Source organism: Corapipo altera, unplaced genomic scaffold (assembly GCF_003945725.1).
Source record: "Corapipo altera isolate COAL_440 unplaced genomic scaffold, ASM394572v1 45, whole genome shotgun sequence".
Taxonomy (NCBI): Eukaryota; Metazoa; Chordata; class Aves; order Passeriformes; family Pipridae; genus Corapipo; species Corapipo altera.
Genome location: NW_020884877.1, coordinates 3,639,191 through 3,659,830, shown reverse-complemented (window position 1 = coordinate 3,659,830; position 20,640 = coordinate 3,639,191). Strand labels below are relative to the sequence as shown.

General features: G+C 38.4%; 1 protein-coding gene across 6 annotated transcripts in view; it reads right to left on the bottom strand.

The window, feature by feature from the left end:
* The window catches only part of MYO1B (myosin IB), a 112,874-nt gene that overhangs the window by 16,311 nt on the left and 75,923 nt on the right, over positions 1–20,640 (bottom strand). For 2 of the 6 annotated variants that reach the window (XM_027636733.1, XM_027636735.1), the window contains exons 13-22: positions 15,680–15,685; positions 13,940–14,044; positions 12,365–12,427; positions 11,430–11,630; positions 8,939–9,165; positions 8,563–8,763; positions 7,425–7,518; positions 6,837–6,986; positions 4,649–4,717; positions 2,911–2,997 (exon numbers count right to left, since the gene is read on the bottom strand). In XM_027636733.1, the coding sequence (XP_027492534.1) occupies positions 2,911–2,997; positions 4,649–4,717; positions 6,837–6,986; positions 7,425–7,518; positions 8,563–8,763; positions 8,939–9,165; positions 11,430–11,630; positions 12,365–12,427; positions 13,940–14,044; positions 15,680–15,685 (1,203 nt within the window). Of the gene's footprint in view, positions 1–2,515; positions 2,603–2,910; positions 2,998–4,648; positions 4,718–6,836; positions 6,987–7,424; positions 7,519–8,562; positions 8,764–8,938; positions 9,166–11,429; positions 11,631–12,364; positions 12,428–13,939; positions 14,045–15,679; positions 15,686–20,640 lie in introns of all 6 variants that reach the window. The other 4 variants (XM_027636734.1, XM_027636736.1, XM_027636732.1 and 1 more) reach the window with 3 other exon arrangements.

The following is a 20,640-nucleotide window of genomic DNA, read 5'->3' as shown; positions in this document are numbered from 1 at the left end:
AAAAGCTTCCACTGCTGTTTAAGTGGCAGGTACAGGTAAGAATTTTGTCTGACCTATTACTATCAGCATTCCCCTCTTTCTCTTCTGTGCACAACTCCCTGTCAGTGGTAAGAATCCCATAACTTGATTCCAATCGGAGAGCTTTGCCTGCAGTTTCATGATCAAAATGATGCGTATGCAAATCAAGACTTACCAAAATCTCACTACCTAGTCACTTCTTTCACTGGCAAGTGCCTGGGCAGAACAGAATCAGCTCTGAAACCACGTATGTCACGATGACTTTCCAGCATTGTAATGAGAGTTTTTATTCTGGAGGTTATTTCTTATTTTGACCCCTATGTATTTAAAAAAAAAAATTCTCCAGCCTGGTAAATGATGTCTGTCTATGGAATTAAGGGGTAGAAGCCCCCAGACCTAGTGCATTCCTCATGTACAAAGAGGGAGGCACCTACCTACCTTTCATAAATCATTCCATCTTAGGAAAGCAATTCACAAAGTATTCTAACCACAAAGGCATGTGTGGGCAACCTAACAGAATGCCACATTTTAGGAGATATCAGTAGTATCTGATGACAACGTTCAAGTAAAAGGAAGAGTTCCAGCATTACAGGCTCAGTCACGGCAGCTCTTGCCATATATCTGCACTTGTCAAGTTACAAGTTATCAGACTTGTGCAGCACAGTTCCAGCCTGTGCCAGTCACACTCCTCTAATGCAGCTGGAAAGGTTAATGTGTGTTAGATGTAGACTCTAAGATTACACTCATCTGCTGGGAAGAAAAGCTCCTACTACACAGCAATGTAAAAACAAGAACTATGCAAAGCTAATGCCTATCTTGTGAAAAGGAAGGAAACTTGAGTATTTGAGGCTCACTCTTGGGTTTTTCTGTTGGTTTTTTGGGGGGGGGGAGGTTGTAAAGCAAGTGATTTCTGATGATAACTTCTAGAAACTTTTGTTCCACATATTCCTCTGGAAAAAGATAAAGTATCACACCAATAAAAAGTTGTCTCTCTTATCAGAGACTAATTGTTTTTCAAATATTAATTCAATTTAGATTATCAACTTTAGATATATATATTATTATATTTCAACTATTTATATTTAGGGAATAAGGAGACAATTTTTCATTAAATTCCTGTGAGCCAATTGATAAAAATAATTACTAAAGCCATGTTAAAAATTGTCCAAATCTACTAAACATTTATATGAGGAGCTTTAACAGAGTTAACACTATTGCATCCACTTTCTGGAGATATCTTTTAACTCTAAAGAACATCTTAAACCTAGGAAAATAAATATCAATTCTGCAGTACTGAGCAATTTTTTGGTGAAAGGAACTCTGGTTAAAAATAAATTCTCAATGTATTGTGTTTAAACAAATGTAGAGGAAGCAGTGTGTCTGTCGAATTGTGCAGTTCCCTAAATATCAAACTAGAAGTGAAAAGTTCCAGAGGCTCTCTAGTATGAAGGAAATTTTGTACATGCTTGTTTGGATTCACAGGGCTGCCATTTCACTAGAAATCTAATAGATTTACATCAAAATAGCCAAGGTCAAACTCAGCATTATACTCCAGATGTAATTTGAGCACATTTCTCCTTCTAGTTGGCAAGGTGTTCTGACATCTGCCCCCTAACTTAAATAATAACTGAAAAATATTTTAAATTTAATGTATTTACTGACTATGGTTTGCCACTAAATTAGGAATTTACTAATTGAAACCAATACATTTTTGACCTCTAGTGAGCACCATTTCAAATGTTCACATAACCCACAACTACAGGCTGGGGATTAGCAAGAATCTTTCAGTGGGACTTTGCTTTTGAAAACAAACAGCTGATGCTGGAATTCCTGGGATTTTTCTAGGGCTGTAAGTTTAGAATTGCAAACTAACATCATTTTCTGCTAAAAGATCAGCTCATAAAATTGTGCTTTACTTGTACTTACTGAAATTTTCTTACTGGTTCAAATCACAGCCAGAGAATCAATTAAACCAATTAAAACTAAAATTTAAAAAAAAAAAGCATTGTTTTGAACTTGTAGATGAAGACTGTCCATGATGCAGATTATACAGCCTGGTGAAAATCTCAATTGGACCACTAACACAGTGTCACTGAAAGCACTTGTTGGGGGTTGGGGGGGGAAGACACCAAAAAACCCCCGACCTTCTCTCCCCCCACAAATCATGCTTTGCATATTCACATGTAGTTAAATGCATTCCCTAATTTGAGAATACTGTAGTCTAGTCATTTTTAATCTAGTCTAATGGCTTGTTAGTGCAAATCTTTACTTGGTTGCCATGCAAAGAATTTCCTACTCTACAAAAAAAAAAAAACTGGCATACAGAATGCTATCAGATTTATTAAGGATGGCATGAATGGAAATGGAAGGAATCGATGATCATGCTCTATTACTTAAGAGTGAATTGTATTAGTCGTTAATTCTCACCATTTAGTACTAATTAAATGTTGATATTGTTGGGTAATGAAGGGTGGCATGTGATTTGTGCATGAAGTACCTTATATCCAAGCCAGCAAGCCCAAATAACAGCAATAGCATGTTTATTTCTAGCCTCCTCTTTCAGTCGTCTCAGTTCCCCTCGTGCCTGTGATGCATTTGAAAATAGGATATAGAGAAGCTTAGGAAAGAAAAGGTTACTGCAAGTTCCCACTGGTGCAAGAAAGAAAGAAAGAAAACCAGTCACTACAAAAAGCAAATATTAAAGCGTGTCCCAGCTTCCCAGGCTGCGGTAGCTAAAAAGTGTTAGCAGCAAAGAGAAACAAAAAAACCAAAACAGTATAAGCAGTAAGAGCAGTTTAAGCCACTGCAAATATTCACAGATAACCATCCTGAAGGGCCTTCTTCATTCCATATGGCGACATTTAAGGGCACAGTTTATTGCCCTGTTCTCACCTGAGTACCGTGCCAATAGGCAGCAATTATCGTGGCAGCCTCATTACAGCGCTTCAGATGCTTAAGTTCCCGAAGAAGTTTCCGAGCCTGTAAACAATTGAAAACATTATTTTACTAACTAATTTTTATGATTTCAAACTAAGGCACTGCAACCTGTAAATCTAGGCAAAACCAAAAAAACAACACCTCCAAATCCTCAAACAAGTACTTTCACAAATGGCACACAGCATAACATCTGCTGTTCTAGGGATGATTCTGTGCACATGGGAGAGCTTGGGACCGGCATTTCAGGGCATCTTAGTTCAATGTTCAGTTTTCTCCCAGATTTGCTGCATTATTTGAGATATCTATATGTCTGTTTGCACAATGGCAACAATATTTCTTCTCCACACCGCAAATGTCTTACCCATTTAGGCTGCAATAAAGAATAAATCACAAGTAAATTGCTTGGCTTTAGGTCACACTAAAGGCTGCTGTCATACCAGGCTTTCATGCACAGTAACGCTTCTGCAGAAGAGCTTGTTCTCCAATGGCAAACAGAAAACCATAACTCAAGATGATGCTTTTAACCCAGTTTTCTTCAAATAACACTCATGGGAAAAGACAGCACATCAATAGAAAGACCAAAAGGATATTTTTAACTCATTTAAACAAAATAATAAAGACAAAGTAAAAATCAAGAAAAATAGCAAAATCAAATTACTCTAGCTTATTCCTGGCAAACTTTAAAGCCTTCCAGGCAGAGAGGGCTGTTTACACCAACAGCTAGAAACTGCAGACCCTTCCCTGTCTGACAGGAAGGAAACTGGCTCCAGAACTAAAGGCAGTTCTCTATTCCTTAAATAGAGGGGACAGACACCTTTAGCAGGGTAGAGAAGAGTTAATAAGAAAACAGAGGAGCCCAAGGTCATTTTTTCTGAAGCTGGACAGCAATGGTTGCTCTGAGCACTGTGGCTGCTTTCATGTGAGCTGTTAATCTCATTTTTACCTCTTATTAAAGCATCACTCCTTAAATCTCTACAGTGGTTGCAGAATTATCCCTTCACAAAGTACAAACCTCTCAGAGAAGAAGCAAACTTACAGCAAATTGAAGCAGAGGACAAGCCAATAGCAAATAACTACTTGTTCAACATTCTCTTAGCAGACAGAGGAGAATTGAAGACTTAACCCAAGTAACATACTGCCCGGACAATCCAAACTCTTTATTTTAAACTGGCTTTCAATTTTTTTTATTCTCTGAGAATCCTGTTAACTGTAAAATAACTGTCAATCACAACTTATTTCTTATCAAATCATTCCAATGCTACCATTTGCATAAGACCAGTGGCAGAGTCCCAGAGCATCCTGCTTTGGAGCTGCTGTGCTGCCTGACTAGCATGTACCTACGTGTGCTCTGATCACCAGACTCACTTATTCACACTAAAGCCCCTGTAAAGAGGCCTCCTCTCTCTAAATTCTTTGGCAGAAGATGCCTCAAGGATAACCCAGTAGATTAGTGTGGTCCCAGAATTCCACTTGCAGTGTTTGCAGGGATTTATAGCCCAGGAAGCAAATGCAGATGTCCCAAACTCACCTCTTCTACAGCAAACATGAGTGCTTAACAATGGCTACAGCACAGCCACAGCTCCACGGATAGAAGGCACAAAAGGCAGGAGTATCAGAGCATTTGGAATGTATTTTCTGACCTGCTCCTTACCTCATCACACAGAGACAGCTGCAGCAGTAACAGGAAACTCACCTTCCATCCTCTGATGTAGGACTGTACTACGATAGCTGAACTCTTTATCTTCTGATACCTTTTTTGTTGCTGTATTGGAAATACATACATGATGCTTAGAACAGAATACTGCAACTGTAAAACACTGCATAGTAAACATTTCATTACTAACATTTGACAATATGCCTCAGGATAAATGTAAAAAGTGAACAACTTTTGACTGAGCAGATCAGAGTGTAGATTCTGTGTCCAACTCGAGGGGAAACAAAGCACACCAACAATGCTGCATGGACAATGTCACTCTCTGTTTACAGAAACACTAAGTTCATGGTCAGCAGCACAAATGCAGATTAAATGCTAACAGTAACAGCTTTATTTGTCTTTCCCACCACCAGAGTAGCACACAAACTGTTACAAATGCTCAGGTTTGTTGGCTAAGCTTTTTACCACCTTTTCATAAGACTTACGCTGTTCCTGTTACCTGCAGACCCTTTATTATACCAAATGCTGATGATAACTTAGGAACAGGAAAAAACCCAAACCTGTGGATTCCTGAATGAAATGCTGGAGTATTATTCAAGTATGCTAGTCTGAACAATAAATTCCCTGGACAGGCAAACATTTTCCTTCTAAAAAGCTCAGTTCTCCAGTGTTTAGTGTAATACTAAGTTTGACACACTTTGTAACAAGGCTTTTATACTTTTCTATACTTTTATACACTCAGTCCACTCAATGACAGTGAACATCTCTGTGAGCAAGCTGGAGAGAATCCACTCTAGGCCACATTCATGCCATGACTGACGTCTGTCATGCCTTGCAAGGGGACAGACAGGCAAGTGTCTGCAGATCCTTGAGTCAAGCCTCCAGGACAAGGAGTTGTCAAAAAGTTTTTTTCATGCAAGGGATTAATTACAAAACCTTCCAGAGCACAGTGCCTAACAGTCATGTTGGGTTAGGAGAATGGTACCTCCCATCTACATGAAGAGGTTGAGGAAATGTCTTAATCATCACCTGTAACTAATAAGACAGTTGCTGCCATGTTTCACCAGTGACCCAATAAAGGTTTACAGTTATGAAATCCACAGTGCTTGGTCATGTATTTGTTTTAATTTCTTCATATTTAAAGCTGCACCAATCTAGCTGCAGTAACTTCATTTGAAATTGATTAAGATTTCATGAGATCATAATGAAGCCATATGGGCACAATGCAATTCTGTAATGATGTGGTTTGTAGAAGTGGTGCATTCAATCACACAACTTCAGAGAGAAGAGCTTTTACAATAAAAAAGCATTTATTCATACTTTTTCCAAATTATCTATATTTCCCTTTAATTATCCAAAAGAAGGGAACCAAACACTAATGGTTTTCAAGATGACAAACAGAAGTACTTGTCAACTGAAAAACAGATTGTCAACTCTACAACATGTAGTTTAAGACTTTTTTCCATATTTTACCAAGCTTTCTGATATGCTTGTGCTATTCTCTAACAATAACAAAATGCAGCTGAGATGTTTAAGAATGGGTTTCAAATTTAAAAACAAATAAATCTGTTTTATCATATAAGTCAATATTATTTAGTAACTGACAAAAAGACATGGAAGAGTCGTATAACAGGGCTGTTCAGTTCATGGAACAGAACATTCAGTCCACAGACAGATTTGAAACTGCTTTAGAACTGTATCAATAATGACACTGAATTACAAGTCTTAGGAGTTATAATTAAAATAAATCCCTGGGATCCTCTGAAGCAGCATTCTTGAGCCTCAAATGCAAAGGTTCCAAATAAGGTAAAAATACAAAAAGGCTTAGGAATGACTGAATTCCACAGAACTGCACATGTATATTACTGAGCATTTTTTACACATTAACCATATGTTTTGAAAGCACTGTAAATGTCAGGCAGCACAGCATTTTAGATGAATGAAAAAGACTGTTCCCAGCTGGGCCACAGAAATCAAAATCCTGATCTCCCAGAGTTAAAAGACTCTGGCGAGTTTTTTAATTCTTTAAGAGCAAGCACAATGTAAACACTTAATAGTAGTCTATAGAAACTAAATTGTCTTTATTCACACTATTGGTACCTAAATATTAACATAAAATTGAATCCTTTCAACACCTCTCCATACTTATCAAGGAAAAATATCCTATGAAAGTTATATGTATTAAACAACGAAAAGAACCCCCCATTTAATAAGGATAGTATCTTACTGCGTGTCTCCTGACCCAGGAAGCAATCACAATCTGGCTTTTTTTCATTAACAAGAAGCGAGTACGGCACTTCCAACCTCTATAAATCTTTTCAATCAGAGTAGCCAAGTCCTCCAGCCGCTGCTTTCTCAGATCTTCTAGTTTGAAGAGCTGAGGGGGGGATAGGGTTTTGTTTGATATCGGAAGAAAAAGAGCAGGAAGGAAGAGACAAGGAAAAAACAACCCATAAGCACAGATATTGTAAGAGAAGTCTCTTCTTTACTTAAGTCCCCTCTCAGACACATTTTATTTTATTTATCTCCAGAGCTATAAGCAGATACACCAAGATTTGTGGCAGATACACTGTCACAACTCAGTGCATAAAAGTTACAATAAATTAAGGCTCACAGCTGTTGTAGAGTCTTGATTCACAGTGATTTTAATGGGTCTTACATTAAAAAGTTCCTTTTTAAATGCTACATTCACAGTGATATATTGAAGAACTGGAGGCAGAAGAATCTGTAGGAACCAGGTAGTGAATGATGCAGCTCATAACAGGTTGTCCTCATGAGAGAGGGTTGGATTTTGCAGAAGGCATTTTTCACTTACCGTTCTTGGGTTGCGGATGAATATCTTTGATCTACCAAATGAAAATTCCTCTTCAGGGATTCCCAATTCATCAAACAGCACCTCTACTCCAGCCCTAAGAAGGAGTAAATGAGCTTAACAAACATGACCCCCAGCGCTGAAACTTCTTAGTTTACATATTCACAGTTTAATTTATGGAAAGTAAAGGAAAGCATATTTTAAACCCTTAAATAATGCTTGACATAAGAAGATTGAAAACTGAACTCATTTACTCACTGGTTATTTAGCTAAAGGCAAGAATAATCACTGCAAAGATTCAGAATAATTTGATGAAATAAGAGCAATTTTTATTTTACAGCATCAGCAATGGCCTATTTTTCCTCTTACATCTATAATTATTTTACTTAAAAGGAAAAGAAAAAGGAAGGGCTCTCACACTTATGTCAAAATGTGGAATACAGACTGACAAGTTTGACAGATGCTAGTGTTCCTCTCTTACCAAATGCATTTTATGAACATTAACAGAAAAGAGGAGAGAGGAATTTTGCAGATCTTTGCAATGATTATTACAATGCTATTGTTATCACTGCTGCACTTCCACCATTATCTTGATAACCTAAAGATTTAAAAACCTAAAGATTTAAATTGCAGGTAAAGATGTTAATCTATTATGAAAGAAATTTAAAGCACGCTATTGGTGGTCACATGCAAAAAGAATTATTAGAAGCTTATTTGCCTACCCCAGACATTATTTGCAAAAATACATGTGAATACTATGCAATTTAAAAGTATATACTTAAAACAATTGATTTGCAAGAGGTATTATCTCCTAAGAGTTCCCCAATCACTATGTAAAATCATTCTTGAAAGGACAGAGGAAGACTGTATGGTTGACTCCAAGGAAATGAGTGCTCCTACACTTTGAAAGTTGGTTATTAAAGGCAGAGTGCCCTCCTGATCATTCCAGACTCCTAGTCATTTTGATTCCACTCCACCATCTTTTTCTCTCTCTCTCTCTCACCTTTTCTTTCAGACCCAAATCAGTAAAGGTTGCAATATGTTCATTTTGCAATGTATGCAAAGCATTTTAAAAAAATCGGAACGACGTGGAAGACAGTAATTTCACTCAGGACATGTAAGAATACTGCTGTTTACCTACCTGGCTGGCCCTCTCCAGTGGGGCCATGTCTGCTTACAGAGCATTTTGTACCTTTCCAGGCAAGGCTCGTACGCCTGCCTGAACGCGTAACCCGCCCTTCTGACCCGGACGTTCTCCAGGAGACCGAGGTAGCGGATCTGGTGACACACCAGGGCATCATTGAAAATGTGTGCAGCCTTTTTGTCATTAGGCTTAATGCACCTGGAAAAGGAAAACGAAAAGGGACACTCCTTCGCAGCACTGTACACGTCAACAACTGTTCTTGTGAGCATAAGCCATATATTTCAATAGTTTATCCATTTATCCTTTGATATCAAGACTTTTTTTTAAGTTCACCAAAAAAAATTCACCAAAGCTTTGCCATAGGGTAATTTACCTGATATAGTTTGGATTTTTTGTCTGGAGATTTTTCATCAGGGTAGCAACTGAAGCCTTGAACTGTGAACCCGCTGTTGGTGGTCTCTTTAGATTGATCTTAGCAGGGTTACCTTCTGGGAACAATGCTTTGATGAGAGAGTGGTTGGCCTTCCACATGGCCTGGGAGAGGTCACGGTACAGAAGATCATTATTTTTATCAACAAATCCTTCCACCTGGTACATAACCTGAAAAATAGAGAAGAGTCTCATCAGAGCAGGTTTTGAACTATAACATAGGCCAGTTCAAAACTGACCCAAGAAATTAATTTCTCCCTCTTTCTCACTATCCAAAACAAACAAAAGACATTTCAGCTCTCTTTTTAAATCTGCCATTTGGAAGACTTTTTGTTGGATAAAATTTCTGTGAACATGCTACCTGAGAAAGATGAATTTTCTCATACTGCTAACAGTTCCCTGGGCTGATCAATTCTGGTTTCTGAAATGGGACAAACCCTTCTTACATGGTAACTGATATACCACCACCTGCCATACTCCAAACCAATCTCTTTTTTTTGGCTGACAAAAGGTTTTCTCCCTCTCTTTTGACTCACAACAGCAAAAATACCTTTTCCTTTCAAATTACTAATGCTTACATTATTTGCCTAACTGAAACACAATATGAAATATCACCTCTTGCTATTGCAGCAGCAAGCAGCTCGCTGTGCAGTCCTCAGGAGACTGTTATATTAAAGGACTTCTACCAGGAAAGCAGTCCAACAACAACAAGCATGAACACAAATGTCTGACCTGCAGCTGGAGACCCAGGAGGCATCGAGGGGAACTTCACGCAGATCTCGGATTGCTACTGGCTTTTTTAATTTTTGAGGGTAGGAAACTTATTTGATTAATTGTGACAAGTCATCTGGCTGGTAATACAGATTCGTCAGCTTCGTGATTTCTCAGTTCTGCATAGATATGTGCTATGTACACAGAATACTGAATAAAACTAGCACTGACATAGCCATATTTTACACAACAGCAAGTCAGTGGGAACTCAGGCAGTATTTTACTTTGGAGAACATGTTTCTGGTTCTGACACGTGTAGCAAATGCCCCTACTGAAAAGAACCTGGTCGTATGAACTTACTTATATTTCATAAAAGGAGGGTCAAATTTTTGTTGTCGAGTGACCAGATCAAAACGTTCTCAGATGAGGATGGAAAAACAACATTCCTCCCAAAATAGGAGGAATTCACTGGTTGCTCTGCTGGGTAAGAGAATGCCCGTAACAATCGAGGATCCTCAGTGTCTGCTAAGGCACAGTTTGTGTGCGGTCCTTCCCAAAGTACTGGGGTATTTTCAATTCAATTTGAATTTTGACAACCAAAAAAATACCTATGTATTAATCCCTGTGAGATTATATGCAGTTACAAAATCTTCCTGGTAAATACATAATGTTAAATTAATGAATGGTTGCCTCAAATACTGAAAGTCTGATATTTCCAGAACTATTTTGACTGAGCAAATTGTTGAGTTATTCAAAATTGTAAGATTGAGAAAATATTAAAAAGTATTAAGCAGTCCAAGGGAAATGAAAAACATTCCAAATAGTCTCTGCTCTGTGAAATTATCAATTCAGCAGATTCAGACAAGAGGTATAGTTGTAACCCTACATTTACTTTTGAACTTTTTTTAAAAAATTGTCTTCACTCAACCAATTTAATAATTTTGATTTTCATTAATAAAAAGTCATAATGAACTACACATTGAAAGTTGTCAGACTCATATTTATTCATATTGCTTATTTTGTAAAAAGCAAATACTTTTGCAAGCCCTCTGTATAGCTTTCTCTTCCATCTGCTTAAACACACAGAGTATCAAACTCAGTTCCTTCAAATGTACAAAACTCCACTTTCTCAACATGACTAAGGACTGCAGCTACTTCAGTGACAAAGAACATGTCCTCCAAAATATGTTGCCTTCAAATTTGCATGAATTTTTCTCATTGTAAACAATGTTTTCATTCCAGAGAGAAGCAGCAGCACTAAAGTACATGATGAAAATAGAGAACTGGTCTTGATTTTCAGCTAGAGCAGCAGGACTTTGTACAAGGGCATGTAGTGACAGGACAAAGGGTAATGGCTTTACACTGACAGAGGGCTGGTTTAGATCAGATATCAGGAAGCAATTCTTTAGTGTGAGGGTGGTGAGACACTGGAGAGAGTTGCCCAGAGAAGCTGTGGATCCCCCAACCCTGGAATTGTTAAAGCCCAGGTTGGATGGAGCTCTCAGCAACCTCATCTAGTGGAAGGTCTCCCTGCCCATGGCAGGGGGGTTGGAACTGGATAAACTTTAAGATCCCTTCCAGCCCCAACCGTTGTATGACTTCTGAAAACCTTCCAGCCCAAATCCCAAACCTTAGGCTTGAGACAGAAACAACTGACAGGTCTGGATTTTTTAATCAGCCACAGCAGCCCCCACACACCACGTACTCCCTGCTTCACCAGGTACCTTGCCAGCATAATGCTGAATCCTGAAGCAGCTGTGGGGCAAGGAGGTGTCATTGAGGAACCGGGAGCACTTGCTCATCCTGCTCTCAAAATGCTGGTGAGTGGCACAGACTTGGTTCAGTTTTTCTAAAAAGGTGTCATCAGTAACAGTTCCTGGTCTCAGGCATTCTTCATCCAGCATGGCCAGGATTCCAGTTTGGTTCTGAAGTTTCAAGACAAGACCTTTAGTGCTTATTTCCATCACATTCCATCAAGGCATAAAAAGGAGATCGTTCTCCTGTTTGATCTCTGCTATCCAGAAAAACATTCTTCAAGCCACCTCAAAGCTTGGCTCTCTTCCTAATGACCATTTCCAATAGATTTTTAGCACCTGCATTTTTGAAAGACTGCTAATGAATCTTGAAATTCACACTGAAGTTTTGTGCCATTTACTCAGACTGTAGAAACTCCAATTTAACTGAAAGTAGCCAGTTTATGTGTAAAACCATCATATATTTCACCTTAATGGTTAAAAACTGTTCTTTTCTTGCTACACTAAGTCCATAGAAAGTCTTCTTATTTAGTTACAAGTACTTTCTGTACCTCAAGCAATCAGTAACATGTCATTGAGTTTTCTAGGTTCCATACAAAAAGAAATGTTATTTACAATGTAGCACGTGATATCTGCTGTTGTAAAGAGCAGTAAATGGAAACACTTAAGAGTTTTTTAGTTTTGGTATTTTTTTCCATAGGTGATGCTGAATATTTCTAAAAAAGTAACTGTAGCTTTATAGAACACCTTTTTTAGTAAAATAAACTTTTACCGTACAAAATAAGATGAATAATACGACAAATGTCTTGTTTGATAAAAGTAAAGTGTGTGAGGATGCATGCAGACTTAACAGATAAATTAAATCCACGCATTAATAATCAGAGATATTCTTGAGTACAACTTACATTTTCTATTAGGTCACAAATTATAGCATTGTTGAAATATTCAATATTAGTCCATTCAATCCCCTATTAAAAAAAAAAAAATCAATATATGAATAGGAAAACAATCAAGGGAGCTCTTCCTCTAGGCAATTAAAATTATATTCCAGCTAACAAGGTTACTGCTTTCAAACTTAATTCTGTGTGCTTACCAACAATTTTATTTTTTAAGAAATGTAATCATCTACTACTAACATTCTCTGTGCAAAATGACTGTCCTTGAGTGGCTGCCAAACTTGTTCTCCATTCCTTTCCCCCATCCGTGTCAGCTTCCCATGCACTCCCCTGGCTCCGGGCCAGGCTCCTCCCCCCCAGCACCGCGCTGCCCACGCTCCCACTGCTTAGAAGGAAATCATCCAGTTTCACTGCGAGCATCTGAGACCAAAATTTCAGAGTTCTTAGTTATTGGGGTTTTTGTTTGGGGTTTTTTTGTTTGTTTTTTTTTTTTAAAGGGGAGGAAGAAAGAGGGCTAAATTTAGATGAGACCATTTGAAAAATCCGGAGTCTGGCTGTTGTTCAGATATTCTTAATATCCTTTTTTTCAAATATCAGCAATAAAATTTCCAGGATGAGATGCCAATGCATCACGAGGTAACACTCATAGGCCAAAGGACCGAAAGAAGGAAAATACTAATTTCATTCTCAATTTGCACTCTGCGGTGCTTCTTACAGTTTAGTTTTTTTCAGAGCATTTGAAATATCATTCAAGAACCAAATTGTAGTAGTGATGGTTCACCACTGAATGCAAAAAGAAAAAAGACATGCTGAAATTTCATGTTATCCTCAGGATTATAAGGCAGGAACTTTACATAATTTTTAAGAATGTTTATACAGCAAAATGGTATCCATCCAGTTTGAGTACAGGCAGCGTATGCCAGTTTTTACAGCTGCAAGTTGGTATGTTGTCTGAGCGCTGTATATCACGTGGAATACTGCTAAATCCTATTAAAACTTCAGCTTGATGTCCACTCACAGAATAACATCAAATACCAGAGTCTGGACTCCAAAGGACATCTTAAATGTACCCACAAAGCTCACACAGCTCCCTTCAACACTTAACTGAAAGAAAACCAGAACCAGAACTCTATTTGTAGTTTCTTTCATGTTGCATGCTATTGTTTTAGCCAGCCAATTCCCTTTGAAAAACGACTGGCTGTGGCTGCTGTTGAGGTACATCCCAGAAGTGTCTGGGTAATCCAAAACACAGACTGTAGGGTAATGGCACTGATACCAGAAAGTGATATTAGCCTTCTAATAAATTGATTAGCCCTTGCTCAGAACTGCCAGCCATTGTTGCCAAAGCATAAGAGTTGGGTCTGGTTTTTACCTGGAGAACTCATAATGTGCAACAAAGCCCAAATCAGCATTTTTTGCTTAATGGAACTAACCACATAGCCCTACACAAACATGCTCCATGCCAGTCCTGTGGTCAAAAAGTGACTCTACTCCCTGAAAGGCAGTTCCAGCCTGCATGCCTGTTTATCTTTACAGGGACAACAGAAAGACGAGAGGATAAGGAAAGATCCATTCAAGTATTACCTCTCGGATGTACTCCTCCTGCTCTTCTTTGAGGGTAAGTTCAATGAAGATCTGCTGCAACTTCTCATTACAGTAGTTGATAATGAATTGCTCAAAGCTGTTGTCCTGTCAGATAAAACACGTTTGTGTTTGCTGCTGTGTAAACACCCTGGAACTCAGCTGGAGTAAGTTACCGCAGCAGCTGCAAGTCAACAAGCTGCTGCATTAACTACTCCTTCCAGTTTTGTGATGGTTGGAGTAATATTTGATTGAGATCATGATTAGTTTGGAAATTCTAGACCAAATCCTTCCCTGAAGCTCCCTCCATTGGGAGGGACAAAATCCTCTGTAGGTTTTATTCATGTCTGCACATTGATTCCTTGGAATAAATCATAAGGGCACCTGTGGTGTCAGGGGATAAACAACAGAAGTGTTTTGCCTGCACTGATCTGTCCCCACATTTAAAATGTAGTCCCCAGAGGGTCTGATAAATAAAATTATAATGATAGCATTAGCTCTTTTCCACTCAGTAGCCAATAGAGTATCCTATTTCACTACAGACTAAGGCTCAAACTGCTATTCCAGTTGCAGCTGAGCCTGGGTTAAGAGATTATTGGCTCTAAAGGTCAACCCACCTCCTCCCTGCCAACAAACCGCTCATATAATTGCCCCTTGAAATGATGGGAAACAAATGAACTTCATCAACCAAAAATCCTCTAAAAGGCTAATGCATATAAAACTGGGTTAGGGAGCAAGCAGATGTGTGACCCTTTGCAGAAGGGACCAGGGAGACTGGAGCAGACCCCAGGAGAAAGGGTGGGCAGCGGGAATGCTGCTCAGTGACTGCTGCCCCAGCAGCCTACCCCATATCCCAGGGGCAGGGCTGCCGCAGGAGCAGGGCTGTGACACGACAGCAGCATGCTTCCACAGGGACACACATCAGCAACAGAGACCATGGCCACACCAAGCCCTTCAATACCACAGGGAAAGCTCTCGCACGCTCAAGGCAGCTGAAGTTTTACTGCTATGTTCACCAGGGCCAGGACTGCAACATAAAAGCTGTGGTTCACCACTTTATTGCCATTATCTTAAATGAGTGCAGTTTGGAGGCCAGGTGCTCGTTCTGAGGACAAGGTCAAAATGCCTGTTTCAAAGAAAAAAGGAATCAGCACCTTCACTGGTTTTTTGAAAGAGTAATCAATATTGTAATAATTCCATATATATCTGCAGAAATAACTACACTCAAGAGTACTTTTGGATATCTGGTGCTGCTCTTCTCGACTTTGGGATTCTGGGGTTACCTCTATCCTGCTCTATATTTATTTTCTTTCCTTAATAACTAGTCATGAAGAACACCTGTTATTTAGGAAGACTGAAAATCTGCAGAATAAAACACTATGCCTTTTTACACTATCAAATAATCTGTTGTACAATAGCTGCGAAGCTCAACTTATGCTGGTAGAATTTTTATGACTGAAGGCAACTGCAATCATTTAAATGTTTAAATTATGGATTTGGCTGCTAAATGAGATTAAGAACACACAAGCAGATTAGAAAATATTGAGGTAGCACAGATTACTTTTGTCATTGTAGTTTTAGATGAAGCAAAATCATAGCTGATCACCAAACTTTTGCAGCCACATCAAACTGCCCCTCTCACCAACTGCAATTATCACTCAGATTGCAAAACTTGCATAGCTCTAGATGAGAGTTAAAATTTGGCATGCAGCAAAATCAGCACTGCAAACAAGTCATACTTACTGCATTCTGTTGAAAAAGAAATTAAATAAACTGCAGTCAGTACTTATACTACTTCCATGACAACACAGAATACATCTATTACCATTTATTTAGTGCATCAAGTAGATCAATCTTTTTATCACTGAAAATGCAAAATACTACTTAAATGTTATGTATTACTCCTTCATAGATAAGCATATCTTTAGGTACTGTCCAAATATTATCAAATAAACCACGAGATTGAGACACATCAGAGTGTAACACAGAAAAACACCCTTACGTTGTTCTGTCACTAAACCACCATGTACCTCAGCAACAGGAGAGGAGAATGGGGAAGGGAAGAGAGAATAGTGGAGGAAGAATGAGCATAAGTTTATTTGACACATTCAGATAAGGCCATCACTTCAGATATATTGAGTTTGAAGTAAAAGGACCCCAGCTGTCACATCACCTAGACAAAGAGAAAGGGTAAAATACACTCTGCGTCCTCCTGCCAGGAACGTGCCACTCAATGCAGAGAGACTGTTTCTCCACAGGACTATGTTATTCTGATTACAAGGGCTGCAGGACTTTTCACTCGTAAATTATACAGGCTGGGTCATCAAAAGAGGATGGAAACTGAACAGCAAATCCAGCTAAACCATCTAACCAAAAGGTCATTAACAATACATTAAAGTAATTGCTAGATGTTTTCCTGATTTGTTGTGTATCTGTGATATTTATGGTTTGCCAAAAAAAGGCAAACCAAAATCCACAGAGTTCTTCACAAATCGCTCACTTTGAGCTATGAAATTCTATTACACATTGCCAAGCCACTGAAAATTGCTGTTCCAGGAAAAAAGTTATTGAAGAGCACCAGCAATATTATTCTTTATGAATGATACAGAGTAAAAGGCTAACAGTTAATTACAGCAAAGAAAATGAGGGAAAATGTTTGGAATTACTGAAATTCTCAAAACACTTAACTCTGAACCGACCAGAAGACATTTGGCAAATTAAATACACTGCAGAAAGAGGCATTTCCTTTTACAGGTTTTAAGAAACCCTGTATGAGAAACCAATCAGAGTGTTTATCTCTAGACAAATCTGAGACTGTGCATTTATTCCCCCTTACAGAATCACAGAATATGCTGAGTTGGAAGGGACCCATAAGGATCATCAAGTCCAACCCTTAGCCCTGCACAGGACCATCCCCAAGGGTCACACCATGTGCCCTAATGGGTATCTACACTTTTCAATTATGCGAGGGCTTCACAAAGCATATACAAATGCTCGCGAATGAATTGTCCCCCAATATTTTAATGAAGGCTTCTAGAAATTAATACAATAGAACCAGAAGGGATCTAAAGGACTTCTGACATTGTTTTTCAGAAGGCAGTAGAGAATAGCCAATATCAGCGACAGCACATCACTAAATCCATTCAGGAGACACAGGTTGGAGGTACCCAGCCACCAGAGGCTGTATCTGTTCCTTACGCTGACCACTCACATTAAGCAACAGAAAGCATGTTAATCAACACAGAAGCAGCACAGTCAGCCCCAAAATTTGGGCAGTTAGTGAATTCAAATATTAGGAAATGTTGGGGAAAAAAATAAGAGTATATCTTCTCAAAGTATGAGCCTCTCTTCCAGGTTGTAATTCTGCTACTTTAACATTGAGGGCATCACTTCCATTCCTGCATTTCTGTGGCAGCCTTTCCAAGTATGCCTTTGAAATCACCGTGGAATACAAAATAAAACCTTTGGGGAAGATAAAACCATTCTCTCAAATTAAATTAAAGGTGCTGGGAAACAGAATATCACCTGAGATACGCTTAAAGTCATGTCAAATTTATACAGTTCAACCAACCATCCTTAGCTTAACCTCTCAATCTTTTTATCAGATGCAACAATAAATTTAGACAAGTAGAAAAATTCACTGACAAAAATCAAAGCCTACTTCACCATGTTTCTCACTTCACAAATAATGGTGTCTTGTTCATGCAGCTTTATTCCTTATCAACCTTCGAACTACTGGGCATCAGGGTGGGATATCATGAATAACAAGTTTTGAACTCTAAAAAAAATTCTTCTCCATGCAAAAATAAAGTGATTATATATACAAGTAGATCATGACGTTCTACTCATTCAGGTTGTTAGAGTCAATCATGAAAAGCTATAAAGTTCTATTGTGAACCACTGCTATTACATGAATTACATACAGGTGCTTGAAAATCTATGAAAAATATTCTTTGTTCCTTAATATTTTACCTATCTTCTTTGAAACATTCCACTCGTGTATCATAAAATCATCTGAAAAAACATGTATGAATGTTCCTGGCTTTATACATTTTTATACCAGAAAAATACTAATGGGAAACAGACAAAATAAAAATATTGTTGTCAAAAAAGAAAAAAAGGTCCCTTACTGGTCTCGAGTAGAAATGTCTCCACTAGATTTATGAAAAGAAAATATCTAAAAACAGGGCATTTTACTATCAATGCTAGATACCTTCTAAACTTCTCTCCCCGTACAGAATTCAAATTCGCTTTTGAGTACCCATTTCCCAGTGATTTCCAAAGACAACAAAGCAACTACAATACCTGCTTAAAATTGAAACTCAGATACTTTTCCATACTAGTAGGCAGGAATAAATTCCTACCTTGCACCTGCCTAATAAAGTCCTAGATTAAGTGTTCCATTTTCTTGTGTCCTCTCCACTGTTTTCCCCAAATCAAGCAGATGTTGTTGATCTCAATCTGCAGACTCAGCTACATCATCACTATTACACCTTACAGGTGTTTCTCAATTGCTCCTCTCCCTTCTTAATCTTTCATGACACCAGTTTTTGTTGAGGGCCAATTCAAAAATCTACATATTGCTCAGTCTACAACCGCACTGACAAAAGGGTGTCCAGCAACACTTTTTCAAATACATTATATGCACACATACAACTAAAAAAATACATGAAAACTATTTAAAGGAAAAGCGTCGTGTGAAAGAAAAATTAGTTGAAATCAACAGGACTAATGCCATTAAAATGAACTTTACATCAATATGAGGAGGGAAAAAGACATACAGAGATACTTTTGCTCTATCACATATAGCCCCACAGAGTAACTTTTGCAGCTCCAGGCAACAGAAGTCTCTGACCTCCTCCTAATACAGGCAGGTGACCCCAAGTAGCTCCATCAGGCCCCTAGAGAAAAAGCCAGATGGCAAAAGTAATGATGATAAAAGACCAACATACTCGCTTCACTGAGATGAATAGTGGAATGAAGGATGAAACCAACCAGCAAATTCAATTTATGTGCTACTGTGTTGTCTGGGGATAGGGATTTTTATGTATGACCACAGAAGCATGTGAGTTTATGAGATGAAACTACAAAAGTGAAAATCAGCAAAATGGGAAAGTTAAGAAAGTGAAAAAAGATACTATTTTAATCTCAGAAAGCAACGGCCCAGTTATAACGTGATTCAGTTATAACAATTTTTCAAATTTTTTTCAATGTTAGTGAAGGTATGTTATCAATATTTATCCTTTTTTTCTCTTTACATATACCAACATCTGAGTAATCAAACTTATCTCTGTAAATTAGGGTGCTCTGTGCTTTTGTGTCAATATCTCTACAGGCAAAGAACCAGAGAAGCATATCATTTAACTATATATATTCCACATATATATATATAACTATATATATTCCACATATTTGTAATCAAACCATGTTTCAGTGTATCTAATGGAAGCAAGAAAGATACATGCCAAAGCTTCAGGGATTATCCATTTTCCACATTTGTGTGGCTCAACCAACTTCAGTCCTTATTGATGCTACTGTCACTGGTAGAGAAGCTGGCACTCTGAAATCCATCTTGCTCTCAGCTGTGGTTTCCAGGCACACAGGGCTAAACCAAATTTGGACTTAAAAGGGCAAGAAACTACTGCGACTCCAGTGCACAAAATGCACGTGTGATTCATGGGAACACCCAGGTACAATCACTTCAACAAACTCAACCTGATAAATTACAGTCCTGGGACAACAGGAATTACAAATAGGCAAGAACCTACCATATAATCAGAGCCATTCCTCTACTAAGACAGAAATAGCTGCTGTAGGGCAAAACATTATTCTCACAACCTGAAGCAGAGCATTTGTGTATATTTGCTCCAGCATTTCAAGTATTTCCTCTGTAAACAGCCAGCCAATGGGATTTACTTCATAAACATTCCTTTTGCAAAATAAGCCTCTCTAAATACTTACATTATAATGTGATTAATTAAATGGTGATTAACTTCCTGGGATGTACCTCTGCTTCTGGGCATCCTAGTGCTTAAGGACATTATTGCTTTAACCGTATTTTTAAATCTCCATGGCACCTAGGAGTCCAAACCAAGGGTCCCTCTCTGTAAAGCTCCTCTCTTCCATAACACTTGCCAGCAGACATAATTGATCAATTATAGATTAAAAATTCAGTTCTCCCCTTTCACACTAAACTGGCTTTGCCCTGGGCGATCAGATTGAATAGAGGGACGGGTACACACATTTTGGCACTGCCACTTGCCAGTTTATGATAAGCTGATGGGCATCAGCAAAGGGTTGAACCATTTCAAAAAGGAAATCTGTTGCAAGGTAGAGAGGCTAGAAAAAAGCAGCTGGAAATTATTGTCTGGAGGATAAAGGCAACTACCAAAACAACAGATATCCACGGTTGAGTTAGAGCCAAATTCAAGACATGAAGAAAGGGTTCCCAGAGTCTAAAGGTAATAATAAAAAAAAAAAGGAACAAGAATTAAGATAAAGAAAAATCCTGATGAGTCAATTTCCTTCTGTAGGATTTTTTTTTTTTTTTTCTAATATGTCATCTTGCTAGCAAATAACTAGACCCTTCTCCTGTACAACAATCCTTTGGAGTGTTGGGGGAAGCCCCTGAGCCAGCAGCAATCTCTCAGAGCTCAGCATGCTCTGCAACTGTAATTTCCTTCATGTAATCAACAGGACAGAAA